The sequence below is a fragment of the Micromesistius poutassou genome (assembly GCF_964030765.1).
Source record: "Micromesistius poutassou genome assembly, chromosome: 21".
In the NCBI taxonomy this organism is placed as follows: Eukaryota; Metazoa; Chordata; class Actinopteri; order Gadiformes; family Gadidae; genus Micromesistius; species Micromesistius poutassou.
In genome coordinates this window covers 11,792,110-11,806,536 of record NC_140291.1, presented here as the reverse complement: position 1 = coordinate 11,806,536, position 14,427 = coordinate 11,792,110, and the positions used below count along the sequence as shown (strand labels likewise).

Genomic DNA, 14,427 nt, shown 5'->3' with positions numbered 1-14,427 from the left:
TTAGTGTTATGCGCGATCATCCCACGGAGATGCCTCTGTGAAAAGAGTCTATAAATTCTAAATCTGAACTGGGTAAAGTGACCTAAAGTAGGTTCACCCACAGACGTGATTTGTTGTTTACCGTATTCAGTATGACAACTGCGGTTGTCTTCAGGCCAGGATTACTTCCATTCCAGGTTCAGAGTCCACCTACGTCTCTGTTACACCTCTGCTGTTTGTTGTATTAAGCCTGAATACTAAACATGTCTTCCAGACACAATAACTTTGATTAGGTCAGTATGCGATTTATTGCTACTTTTAGGTTTATTTATTTTTTTAGGTTTGTTTAAATTTAGGTTTAAACCTAAATTTAGGTTTACACCAAAATTTAGGTTTAAACCTAAATTTAACCATACATGTTGGGGGAGTTAACATACACAATATTACATTTTTCTATACAGTTATAAGGGTCGGTTGTTGGTGCATTTGTAGAAATTGCTGTCCTTAAAGCACATACCTTATTGGTACACTATTTTGGATTAAACACAATGCTATACCGTAATCATTTACTCTTCATAAAATGACTACTTGTGTTTGATGACTATTGATCAGCCTCAGCCATCCGTTGCTAATGTGAAACATTGATGTATTTGCAGTAGACCAGAGCAACTGGAAGAATTACATCTGCTTCCCTGATCACACAAATCACTAATTGAGCGATTTCTGCTTTATTGTAGAACCTACCGATTTACTGTTGCTACAAGCTCATGCACGGACAGTGAGGGACCAGAGTGGCACAAAGTGCAAACATTAATTATTTTTCTACTTTAAACCTTGGTCTTTCAAATGTGAATATTTTGTCGAGCCGACATTTTCCAAATGGAGATGCAATTGTTTATAAATGGTCATTTTTTAACGCGTAATCCTCACAAAAAGGTCATGATTTCATCGTCTCCCCCCCATACCAAAGAGATGTCTGTGTCTAACATTTATCACATCAATTTGAGAAAATGAGTCCCATCACAGTCAAAGAAAAAGCGAGGGATTCCTTTATCCTTGGCAGTCAGTTAGGTTTGATTAGAAGACACTTTACAATGGTCTAAAAGCTAGGGAATTCAGGTTCATTAACGACAGGTCAAGCCAATTCTCCTCTGGCGTCTCAATGTGTCCATCTGAGGCTTTTTGTTGCCCGCTTTGAAACATTTTCCTCTCAAACTCTGCTCTTTCAGATGTCTTACAAACACCCCCCTGCTCTTACTGTCAGCGTTAACACACACCAGGATGAGAAAATGAAATCTGCTTTTTCTGGTCACGTTCGAGACTTTTGCTTTGATGTGTGTTTGATTGTGTCTCATAATAGTAACGGCTAGACAAACAAATACATAAGAACCATGAGACTCAAACTACTTTCCGAAATTATGAGATTTCAAAGTAGATCACACTGGTGGTAGCATTCTGGTTGGAGAAGGCAGTAGCGCTGGGAGAAGAAATTGCATATTGCAGCTTTAAGTAATTCATTTCCCAGCCAAATACTGAGTAACACTGAGACGACGGCTTTCAATAATACAGCGCTTCTCAAAGTGTGGGGCGCGCCCCACTGGTGGGGAATAGAGACGTGACAGGTGGGGCGCAAACGGGAGGAAATTTCACTGAAAACTCTTATATTTCTTATGGTAGGAGCAAAAGCTTGATAGTAGGGCTGGGCGATATGGACCAAAAGTCATATCTCGTATTTTCAAGCAGAATGTCGATATAAGATATATATCAATATTTGTTCATGCAATAAAATAGGTGCCGTCGCCGCGCTCCAACTCGTCATTCTATATCGGGGGCGCCGCGTCGCTGTGCTCGTTAACCTGCCTTGCTGATTGCAAACTCAATCCTAAATTTGGGTGTAGGCCAGGGTAGCTAAACATTTTCAAACTAGTCAAAAACAGTCGGAGCAAGATGTGGCAAATACATGTTTCGCGCTGAAGGGGATTTTAAAAAGTGTCCTGCACGGGTCTTATTTTGCAAACCCGTCCGCACCCGTCCTTACCCACAAAACTTAAAACCACATCCGACCCGTGTTCCGACAGTAGCGTGATTTACATTCCACACCCGACCAGACCCGCTATAAATTGATACTGACGCCCGACCCGCACCCGAAGGAAAATTAGACACATAAGATGGAACGCCGGGGAATTACACTAGCGGTGTTTGGCGTGGTGCTTTAGATTGCCGTGCAAAAAAGCACATCATCCACTGTTGACGGTTTTAGTTTTCTGTTTGACTCCTCCGCTCCTGAATGTCAGATCCAGCACCGGAGAAGTCTCGCTGGCTTGCTGCGCTGGATGCGCTGAGCGGGGATGGCGAGGGTAAATCTGTCAATCTGAGCGATATTGGGAAATGAACGACCCAGTGCTCTCCCCACCACGATCACACACCAAGAGAGTCGTCTTTAGGTGTTTTGTACTCAAGCAGCAGCTTCGTCCCGATGCTGCGGAGCCTCATCGCTGGAGTCCTCTACGTCCGATAGTGTGTCCGCTGACACTCGAGCTCGCTTCTCGGCCGGGGGGCACTGCTCGCACATTTTGTAGATGTGTCACTAATAATGCTTTTTTTTTTTTTATTTGAAATAGGCCTCCATTTTAACATTTTAAGCTTGCAGCTTTGCAGCCACTCAAGCAGGGATAGGTCTCATAAGTTATTTTTGTCATGACACAGCTGCACTTTTATTTTCTCTATTTTTGAACTTGATGCAAGTTATGACACAGCTGCACTTTTATTTTCTCTATTGTTGAACTTGTTGTTATTTGATGTTATTGAGTTAGAATTTAGATACAACATGATGTAACTTGATGTTACTTCAATAAATTTGGAAATGTTAAGCTTGGCTATTTCATCAGCATTGTGTTGGGGCGATGGGGGCAGGTGGGGCTTGAAAATTCCCCCTTGTCCAAAGTGGGGGATGACCGAAACGGTTTGAGAAACACTACAATAATATGATCGGCTAATATCGACCAATAATGTGAACCATGAATATCAATCAATAATATCAACTACAAGAATTACCTGATAATATGAAATGCAAACATTGTCCATTTATATCCACCGTCAAAGGTATTTTGTCATTTAGTACATTTTCCTATTATTGTGTTGTAAAGCTCTTTGCAATCTGCTTTCGGTAGGTGCCAAACAAATAAGTTATGACTACCCCCCTTGATGGTTAACTGATCCAGGCTGCTTCTTACTGCTTTGCTATTTATTAAATCCCTTTGTATCTTTTATATTTTGACCTTATATTGCACTGCTTCTGCGGCACTGTCACTTCTTCGTTTCACTGTGTACTTGTATGCATGGGACAAATAGAAAACTCTTGAATCTCTCTTTATGTTGTTCAGGGAACGCCATCCAGGCCTTCGGCAACGGCACCGACGTGGGTGTCTGGCAGCCCCAGCCTCCTCTCCGCTCCACCACGGCCCAACCCGGCACCTCGCGGCGGGGCAAAGACCCGCCCGGCCACGGCCTGGACGCCCTGACCAATACCAACACCCTGGGCCTGGAGGCCGACGCACTCTACAGCTTCTGTGGATCCCTACAGGTTAGCCTACAGGTTACAGTACAACAGGACAAGCCTACAGGTTACAGTACAACAGGACAGGACTACAGGTTACAGTAGCAATAGGACAGGACTACAGGTTACAGTAGCAATAGGACCAGCCTACAGGTTACAGTAGCGACAGGACAAGCCTACAGGTGACAGTAGCAACAGGACCAGCCTACAGGTGACAGTAGCAACAGGACCAGCCTACAGGTGACAGTAGCAACAGGACCAGCCTACAGGTGACAGTAGCAACAGGACAGGACTACATGTTACAGTAGCAACAGGACCAGCCTACAGGTTATAGTAGCAACAGGACAGACCTACAGGCAATAACCAATAGTAGTTGCCATGCATTTTCTAAATGTCAATGCACTTTGAGCCATGAATAACAGTAAAAACAATTGAATAATTGATTTGCATCCATAGTATACTACACTTTCCATTGAACAATTACCCCTGTAACCCATAAATTGACTCATTTTATAATTTAATCAAATGCTCACACACTAGCTGCTTTCACACATACGTGTAAGTCCTGATATTCTCCTGATGGGCCGTATGTGTGAACAACATATCCTGACATTTTTACCCTGAAAATCTCCTGAATAATAGTACCCCTGAGGTAGTATTTTCTCTGTAGGAAATGCAAATTATCTTATATGTGAATGAGGAGTTGAAAGTCTGTATTTCTCACACCACTTGAGTGGGTGTGTTGATGACACTTCTGCATGTCATTGAGTGGCCCCCTAAATGATAATCAGCCTGTTGCCTTTTGTTCGCTGAATGGTTAAAAAATATTTAAATGTTGGCACTGCTTTTAAGAGTCATTCGTGGTGAACGCTAAAAGATAGGTCTTATCATAACCCTAAAAGTATCATACAATACACATCATACAATAAATTACAATATATGAGTTCACAGCTGCACGCGTATAGAAAATGTTTTTTTTATTATTATTACTGACAACAGTCTGAACATTATAGGGTCCCGTCCTTCCACTCCCTGTTTTCTCAGTTAAACACAGAAATCAACTACATTTGTCCAAATGTTTGTTATATGTGAAATTAAGCAAAAAAATACGCTCTCTTTCTCTGGTAACGCAGTCGTTCACAACGCCTTTCTTCTTCGTCATTTCTTCTATTTGTCTCTAACTCATGCTCCAATCTTTCATCGATCGATGCTTCAGATTTTGTGGATGCAACGGAATATATGATGCATAATTTTAGCTACATTTAAGATGATCGCGATGGGTTCTGCCCGTTCTGCCTCCATTTTGTTTATGGTCAAATCAAAACATACTACAGTGACAGTGGCCACACTTATCCCGCCCCTTGCGAACTTAGACCCTACGTCATATCCCGCCCCTTGCAAGCCAGGCCCCCTAAACCCCCCGTTGATTCTACTGATGTCTAAACGACATCGATGTCCACATATAGAGCATCAAGTGTGAATCTCCTGATATACAAATGCGGCAAAAATATATATCATATATATATATATATATCATTATTATTATGCTTGCTTCATAACGTAAGGAGAAAATTATTATGCTTGCTTCATTACATAATAGGTGAACCAAAATGTTATACGTTGTAACATATCGACTGGGGTTTCCACATTATAGCTATGGGTTTAATTACAAGTAGAGGTTGAGCGATGTGTGCGGAACGAACATGTGTGCGGAAACGTATATATAAGAGAGAGTTTCAAATACACTATAGTCCTAGCCCATGTGCTCCCCCTGCCATGAGAGCCCATAGCGACATGAACACATGTTGCTATGGGCTCACCAGGGGACAAAACTACACTGGCCTTTTTACACTCTTTCTAATATCAAATGGGTTATTTAAAAGTACCCACCATGCCCGCGCATGTGGCCCCAAAAACACACTGATCCTTTGTTGATACACTGCAGAGAAAACATTCAAATCCACTTCTCGTGTCTCATCTCATCAATACATCATTAGTCGCCTACGTCCATGGTTTCAGCTCAGCACTCCAAACATCAGAGTGCTGGAGTATTGGCAGTGGAAGTGGATTTGAATGTTTGTTTTCCAGCGTATAAACAAAGGTTCAGTGCGCTTTTTATAGGGATGCATGCGTGTGTAGTGTACACTGGGTCTTTCAAATACCCGATTCAACATTTGAAAGTGGTCAAAAACAGTGAAGTGATTCCATAATGACGAGCAATCGTACACGGTTCAAACATAGGGCTAGGGGGGCATAGGGGGGCAACCATCTTCTATCTAGAGATAGAGAAAAAAAACACACCAGAGAAAAGTGGCCCATTAAAACAAACAAAAACTGTAAAGGTTGAAATCAAACACCTCTTGAGGAAAAGGTGTAGTAAATGCTGCGTAAAACATGAGGCTTCATCCTTCGCCAGACCTTAGAAAGGAGGGAGTACAAAGTAATGACTCAATGTCTGTGTGGACCACACAGGCAGAAGGCCAGTGAGCAGCTGTCCTCCCCACGGGCGAAGAACCAGAGAGAACGATTGGAGGTGCTTATCTAGCAGTGGAGCGGGTGGGAACTAGTCTGGCTGTTGCCAGGCCAAGCTCAATCTATGATTGAGCTTGGTCTGGGGAAGCTGCTGTCATTTTCTTCAGCACAAGAGGCGTGATCAACGGGCGGAGTTAAATTGACTCTGTACGCAATTGGCTGCTTGCCGTCGCTTCCCTGTCGTCATTGTGTTAAACCAGCCAATAGCGCGCCAGGGGGAAAAGCCAGCTTTAGTGATTGGCTCCCGCAAAAACGTATCGAAACTAGAAAGAAATGTATTGCTCTTCTCCAGACCCTTCTGCAGGGTGAACTCAAATCAGAGGAAGAATGGGCGGGGCTACCCCAGTCTAGGATGGGAACAATAAGAGGAGTCCCAATGAATCCAGAGCCACGTGAAGTAAGGAGAGAAGTTCCACAATGACACCAAGAGCTTATGAGGGAAGGAAGGAGGGTATGGTTGGTGTGGTAAGATGAGGGGTGGATTTTAAGGTTAAGGTTATGCAAGAATTGAAATGTTGGGTGAGATATAAAAGGTGAGATCTGACTGAGGCCAGGCTTCAGGTTTGAAGGAGATCATGTTTAGATACAGAGTTTATGGTGAAACCAAATAAGGTGAAGGTTAGAGTTTAATAAGGCAGTTGGATTGTAAAGTTAAATTGAGATTGAGGCTGGGTGAAGGTTAAATACTATCCTTCTGCTATCCTTGTGTTCTGATTCCTATCGTGATGTGGAAGCTGGTTTATTGTAAGGTTGCTGATATGTGCAACAGGTGTGCAGCCTCACCCAGCACGAGTTCAATCAGTGAGCCAGGTGAGGCCCTTCAAATGTCAGCCTTAAATCTTTAGAGATCAGTTTAGCCCAGACAGTAGACGTCTAATGCCCCAGTCTTGTCTACTGACAGCTCCGGTGGACGCGTTGTTAATACCCTGCGTCTTCGCTCGCGGCCTGGAAGAGGATACCTTGGTGGGGAGTCGGTGTTTCTGAAGCTGTCATGTCCAAAGCTAATTGACAGCGACCACCGTATTAGTGCTACAGGCATAGCTCCAGAAGGAATGCAACCTTCGACCCCAATCCACCATGATACGCACTCTAATGCACTCCCTGCCTTGTTCACTCAGTCCCTAATCCCTAAATAGTGAACTCTATTAAGGGAACAAGCAAGGGAGGGAATAGGGGGGATTTGGGAATTATGTACTGTAGTCATATCAAAAGTAAAGTCATAAAAAAGTGTTATATGAGGCCATCAGACAAATCGTATGAAATAAAAACCACTATGTATTGTGGGATAAAATATTTATCCGTCATACATCTCTGGTGAAAACTCCCACTTGTGATCTCAATAAAGGGTTGATTTTTAAATTACTTTTAATGGCTAATCGACATCACACCCAACGGTGAAATAGGGCCCCTTTAAAGAGATCAAATGTAGCATTTCCACATTCAAATATCTTAAAACGACTAGTCCTGTGTTATGTCCTGTGGTCCTATGTTATATATTTTGTTGAGTTGTGAAGTGACATTACCCCAACTGTTTCCAATAAGGATAAAACCCATAACAACTCTGTAGTTGTGTTCAACGTAAGGGTCCGTTACATTTGGTGAGGTCGCAGGTCAATGCGCTCGTATCCATTTGACAAAGCGTAATGGCAATAAAACGTTAAGTCATTAACTAATCCGTGAGCAGGATTTCTGCCTGAGCCCGCCCCGCCCCCCCCCCCCCCTCCCGTTCAGATTTCCAGCAGACCTAACACACACAGACCATCAGCTGCCACTGATGGGACACATTGCTCTGATTGGTTGTCTGTCTGTCCAATTACGTACGGAGGGATTTTGGTCGGTGCCTGTCGATAGTGCCGCTTGGAAATCGGAAAAGAACCGAGAGTGTCACTAATCCTAGACTTGGTCTAGCGATGTCAGGCTAAAAAGATTAAATGCCAAAGATTTCAGAGGGTTTCTCTTCTTAATTTACATTTATTTTTATTTTAATCCTAGTTATTAAAGTAAACACATATTTTCCTTTATTTGTAAATAGATACAATACATTAAAACAACCCTTACCGTTTACACAACGTTTCTGGGCTATACCAATACCTTCACAGACGCTTGAAGATATTTCCCAGAGATAAAAAACCCAGCACTTTATTATTATAAATAAATTCGATTATATCGGAGGGTTTTCTAAGTGAGGTGATTTATCATGTTATTTTTTTTTTATAGCGATAATATGATTTATCACAGTGTGAAGGTTCCCTTCGTGGAGAAGACCTCCCACAGAGCTATTCATCATTTGTTCCTTCTCCTCCCCCCACCCCCACCAATATGAGGTGTGTGTTTACTACATTACCCAGCTACCATTTCATCATACACCCCTTCCATCTCGCTATCTGGGTGCCATGCGTGTGGTGTGTGTGTGTGTGTGTGTGTGTGTGTGTGTGTGTGTGTGTGTGTGTGTGTGTGTGTGTGTGTGTGTGTGTGTGTGTGTGTGTGTGTGTGTGTGTGTGTGTCCATGTGCGTTTTTACCAAAAAAATTATTTAATTTATGAAGCTGTCATAAACACTTAATCTCTCTCTCCCCCCCTATCACCCAAACAAACACACAAACACAAAGCCAAACAAAGAAGGTCTGCATGGGAGCAGGAGCAACCACCTCGAGATATCCCTTTCATTCTCACACTCCCTTCATCAGTCAGTGCATTTACATGACACTCAAGAAAGTCAAATTATTGGGTTAGTCCAACTATGATTGGATTATTAAGATGCATGTGTACAATCGAATTAGGTTTCTCATAGTCTAATTAAGACCCTTGATTATTCGACTGTTAGTCGCATTAAGTGTGCATCTACAGATTGGGATTGGATTATGCGTTCTGCGCATGCTCAAGATATTTTCCGGGGGCCGTGAGCCGGAAGTAGAAGGAGACGATAGTCGTGTTGTTGTCGCCGTCGGAAAATGGCGATTTATTTAAATGGCATGCATGGCATGGCATGCATTCAGTAAAGGTGGAAGCACACAGACGCTACGCTTCAATTTCACCCAAGGCTGAATTAAAAGTACATGTTTTTCTAAATGGGGGTCATCAACGAGGTTGTAAAGTAGTAACTTCGGGCACATCTGTCAAAATAAAAAAAGTTTTTTTCTCCCGACGTGTTATCTTTATTCATTCATTGCGCCGCGGCCGAACTGACGGGATATTCTCTGATATTTTGAGTCTTAAAGATCCCATGGCATACTACTTCATGGATTCTTATATATAGGTGTTAGTGGGCCCCTAATACAGTATTTGAAGATGTTTTTGGTGCAGAATTACAGCCACTACGAGCCAGTCCCACAATGAGCTCTCCACAAACGTGCCGTTTTTAGAGACAGGTCAAGTTGGAGGGTGGGGGTGTGGCCCTGAGCAGCTTGTGACCACAGTACCATGCACTAGTGTTTACAGTGGAACACTGAACACTCCGGGTGCTCCGGCGGGAGTCCTGGAGCTCTATATCTAAATAATATCATATTATATATAGATATCTATATAATATAATATATTATTATGGTCAAAAGCTGTTTGCGCCTCCGGATGATATTATGAATCTCAAACGACTGCGTCAGGTTCTCAGACGCCTCTGGTTCTTCCACTTCCACGTCAATATTAAGTACAGACTGAACCGCGAAATGAAGGAGAAAGGGATTGTCGGGCTCCGGCGGGAGACAACCCCAGGCAACGGGCAGCGGGCAGCGGGGCTCCGGCGGACAATCCTGGGCAACAATCCTTTTCTCCTCCATGTCGCGGTTCCCAATTCCTTCTCAACCATGGCCGAGATAACCCCCACTACGAATCTCGTTGTGGAAATACCAGAGACCTCAGAGAACCCGACGCAGTCTAGTCTTTTCACCAAATGGGAGCTTTATGAAAGCTTGCGTTATTGTTTTGCGTATTATGCACCATAACACCAACAGCAGATCCAAATAACAAAGAACACTTGTGTGTGACGGTCCTAGCTCATTGTCTCATTGGCGGGCCAAATTCTCTGGGTGGGCCAAGCAGAGAAAGGGGAGGTAACCTGGCCCCATATGACGACGTATGGGGCATATGGGGCCGGATCCCAAATCGGCGCATTTGAGCTTTCATTTTTTCTAGCGGAGCTTTCATTTTTTCTGGTGGAGCAATATACCTACTGCTTGTTTTACACCTAACGCAATTTTTAGCTACTGGCGGACCCTAGGCAGGCTAGGGGAACTCATATTAATGTTAGAAAACCTCATAAATAAAACATCTTTCTCAAATGCGGCCTGAGTTTGTTGTTGCTGGTGACGTAAAGAGGTCAGCACCGGGGCATGACATGCTTCAGCCAATGAATCGATTTACTCACCGCCATGTATAACCGGACAATTGCAGTTGTCCAATTGCGGAGCATAGTCAAACTATGGCTTTAATTGGATTAAGCTGTGCATGTAAACGTACTGAGTGTTTCTCAACCTGTGGGTCACAACTATGTAACAACATAAGACACTGGGAACCACTGATCTATAAACACATAATGGACGATACCTGACAGGTTCCAATAGCCAAAGCAACTGACAGTGAATTCAGATACAGGCCATTAAACAGCAGGTAGGGGTTATGGCCTGTGAACATTAGTGTTCAAACCCAAGTACCCGAACGCCCTAATGACACCATCCTGCTCCCCTATATCCAATAAACCTGAAGGCTCTTCCTCTAGCCCAGAGCATAGACGCTGTCTGACTCTGTCAACAGATCAGAACAGCGGTCAGTTCCGGAACGCACAATCACATTCAAACACTGTTTAAATTCTGTCTGTCTTTCTTTCAGGCTCAAAAACTGGAGTCAAACGCGACAGCAGACACTGCTCTGTGTGTGGTAAGAATATGAATTCATTTGATTTCTTCCGTTCACCCTCAACTCGGTCGCTATTGTTCCTCCATTATCGCCAAACACAAAACCCAAACATGGAGGACAGCCAACAACTCTGAACTCTCAACTGAAACGCTGGTCATTACCATTCCTCTTCCTAATTGGCTCAAATTGATGTCACCATAGAGCGTGAGGCGAAACAAGGAACCACAATAGCAATCACTTCTGTTTGTCTAGGGGTGGTTTGGTGTTTCTGCTGATTGATTGCAACTTCAATTTGTATTATGGAATTATGGAAGGTATTCATGACAACAAAACATGCAGTGAGGAGGGATGATGCCCGGCGCTTAACCATTGTGTATTTGCTTTAAACGTCTGAAATTTAAATTTTCTTTTATTCCATACAGTTTATTGTCCTGTATACCAAGAGACAAAAACATGAATATTTCAAGGCAAACCTTTCAAAAACTGTGTTGCCATGATCAAAATCTTACTGTCAAAATCTCATCTTCTACTGCAGACGTGTTCAGGTGAAACAGTGCTGCCAAATCTTTTTTTTAGCACATAATGTAGCGATTGGCTCGACTAAAGCAGAGTCTTGAACCGTTTGTCAAAGTCTGGCAGATAATTTTCATCAAACAAGTGGTAAATGCCATAGGAATGATACGTATAAATGATGATTATATTTTATGATGATTATTTAAAAAAAAGCTTGGGGTTTCTTGGGGTTTCTTCCGTGGCGGCCCGGAGCCCCAAGCAGTTGCCTGCCTTGCCTTCACAAGCTTCGCCTCTGTCTAAAGCTCTGTATTCGTCATATTTTAATAGAATTGCTCTTGTTGTTCTTTTGTGGGCAGAATTCTAAGCAAGACGGTTTGGCAGATTCCCGCACCGTTCCGAGAAGCTCTTCGTCTGGTCTCCGACGCCCACGCTTCCCTGTGTTACTACCTCCAGTGGTCCTGACCTTCATGCCCTTCCTGTACCGTCCACCAGGGCTCCAACTCGCCCCCTAAGAGGACAGTCTGGCCTCTGGCCGGATGGACAGAAGCAACACCTTTCCATTTTCTGTTCGGACACTCTACAAAGTCTTTTGTTGCATCGGCTCGTTTGGAGGATGGAAGTGGCAGTGGTCGGTTGTGGACCGAGATCACAATCTACCTTCAAGGAATTTCCTTCTAGTTATTTTCTTATTTTGTTTCTTATTTTTGCTGAGGTTTTGGATCTACTGTGTGTTGTTGTGTCGTGGGACAACACATTAATCTTCAGCAGAACTTTATGAAGACTGAGAAAGAAAAAAAGAGGGGACCTTTAACAGCTACAGTGGAAAAGTACAACTTATCTTGCCCTCCATTTTGTGTGCGTAGGCTTAATAAACAAACCAAAAAACTGAAACTAAATTAAAAAAATACTGCTCATCTCTTGGTTTTGAGATTACCAAGTAAAGTTGTACATGAGTGAAGAAACTCTGGTGTGGAAGCGGTACATTGAAGACAAGAATGCTCTTCAAATCGATAAAAATGGATTCTGACTGCATTGTTCATTGTTCTTTGTGTTCATTGAAAAGCTGTTTAAAAAAATTCCACAAATGAAACGGACAAATGACGCTGTTAACTTCTCGGACACTGCTGTAGTGTAGATTTAATCCCGTGACTTCAGACTTTGTATCGTTAAAGTCCATTATATCCAAGGACAGCATCTCAAACAGAAATAAAAGTATGACACACGAGAGAGAGAGAGCAAACATTCAGTAAATGTTATTTTTTTAATCGTCAAACAAACGATTGTTTCCTAGAAAAACATTGGTAAAAGGTATTTTGAGAATATCTCGGCATACAGTGGAGAGCTGCCATTTTTTCTCCTTCATAATTGAAAGTCAGTAAAAGGTAGTTTTTGTTTCAGTCGCTGCATTGATGGAGTGTCGTGGTGGTTTGATCACTTGCTTCTTGCATTACCTCTCGTAACATTTTGTACATATGATACTATTAGAGCGCTATTCTCCCCCTGGCAAGTGTTGCATACCTTTGATTGTGTTTTTGCAAGTGTAGAAGTATCTGGTGTCAGAAGACTTGTCAACTTGATTCAGTATAACAATATGGTTTGTACAACAGTGTGTGTGTGTGTGTGTGTGTGTGTGTGTGTATGTGTGTGCGCGTGTGTGTGTTTGTGTTTCCTTCCTTCTGCCAATTAAGTAGCAAGTGAAATGGAACATTATCAAAATATCCTGAAATCTCTGAAAGATGAACCAGGGTTTACATTTGTGTGAAGAATTTGAGCTAATAATACATTCTAAATTGTGTGTGTGTGTGTGTGTGTGTGTGTGTGTCTGTCTGTGTGTGTGTGCGCGTGTGACACCATACTATCTGTATTATAGAAACTCAGAGGAATGTAGAAAAGTAGAAGGATAAAATATAACATTGTCTGAATACCTGAGGTCTTGGCTTCTAAAAGTGTAAACAATGTGTCCAATAAATTTGCCATCTGTGAACACTTCCTGTCAACATCTGAATTAACATGACTGTAACGATACGGTTTAAACGTTGGAAAAAAAATGACACTTTTTTTCTTGCTAAATAAGTTCCATCTGCACGTTGACAGGGCCTTATGCTGGTAGATGCAGCTATTCCCAAATACCTTTCAACTCCACAATTGGTCAAAAAACAGTTATGTCGTTTTGACAGCCCCTTCTAAGCTTAGCTTTGCTACACTTTTGACTCTCTCCTGGTATTTACATATATATTCATTCAGTCATTTCTTCTCTGCAAATGTATTATACCATCCTGTACAAATCCAAGAGTCCCACACTGCTAGAGATTTAAGTTTGACCAACTGTGATAACTAAAAATCAATTGTCGTTAAAATTCTTCCATAAAAAAAAAACGATAAGTAGATGAAGGACACAACTTATAGTATGTACTCATTGTATTTTGGCTAGGGTCCATCCCTTCAATGCCCTGTAAGCTTATCTTTTCCTTTCGTGAGTGCTGTAGCAGCTGCCATTGACAGTCAGATCACACAAGTCCCCAGCAGAGAAGCAGCATCCAGCGACAAGGACACACACTGCCTGCAGAGGACAGGCCGCTGATTGGACAGGACAGAGGGGGCGGGGACTTCGCTGAAGATGACCTGTCTATTTTGGCACTGTGATGGAATACTTGACCTAGAGAGAGAGCTAAAGATTTAGTGGAGGTGTCATCAACTGGAAGGGACAAAATGCCCACTTTAAATTATGCATTTAGCAGGGCCACTGTCTTCTGTGTGACAGACCGGGCTTTGAGAAATGTTTTACAACTCAGGGAAAGAAGTTGAGGGAATTAACTTTGTGCAGTAAATATGCTGATAATATGCTTTGTACCAAATATACCCTTTTTAATCATTATCAAATATCTCAATTAACCTTAAGGTTCCAATAAAAGTCGTAATCAACAAAGCAGCAAATAGTTAATTTGGAGAGAGATTTCAGTTGAATGTTGAATGTCATATTGTTCAGAAGTAAATATTTCG

The 14,427-nt window shown here is 42.4% G+C and overlaps 1 protein-coding gene across 1 annotated transcript in view; it reads left to right on the top strand.

Moving 5' to 3' along the window:
* gfra1b (gdnf family receptor alpha 1b) overlaps positions 1–12,249 on the top strand; it is a gene marked incomplete at its 5' end in the record, with an annotated part of 41,541 nt that extends 29,292 nt beyond the window's left edge. The window contains 3 exons of the mRNA XM_084485669.1: positions 3,363–3,562; positions 10,888–10,935; positions 11,784–12,249. Of these exons, the coding sequence (XP_084341795.1) occupies positions 3,363–3,562; positions 10,888–10,935; positions 11,784–11,939 (404 nt within the window). The 3' untranslated portion in view covers positions 11,940–12,249. The remainder of the gene's footprint in view (positions 1–3,362; positions 3,563–10,887; positions 10,936–11,783) is intronic.
* Positions 12,250–14,427: the final 2,178 nt, after the last annotated feature.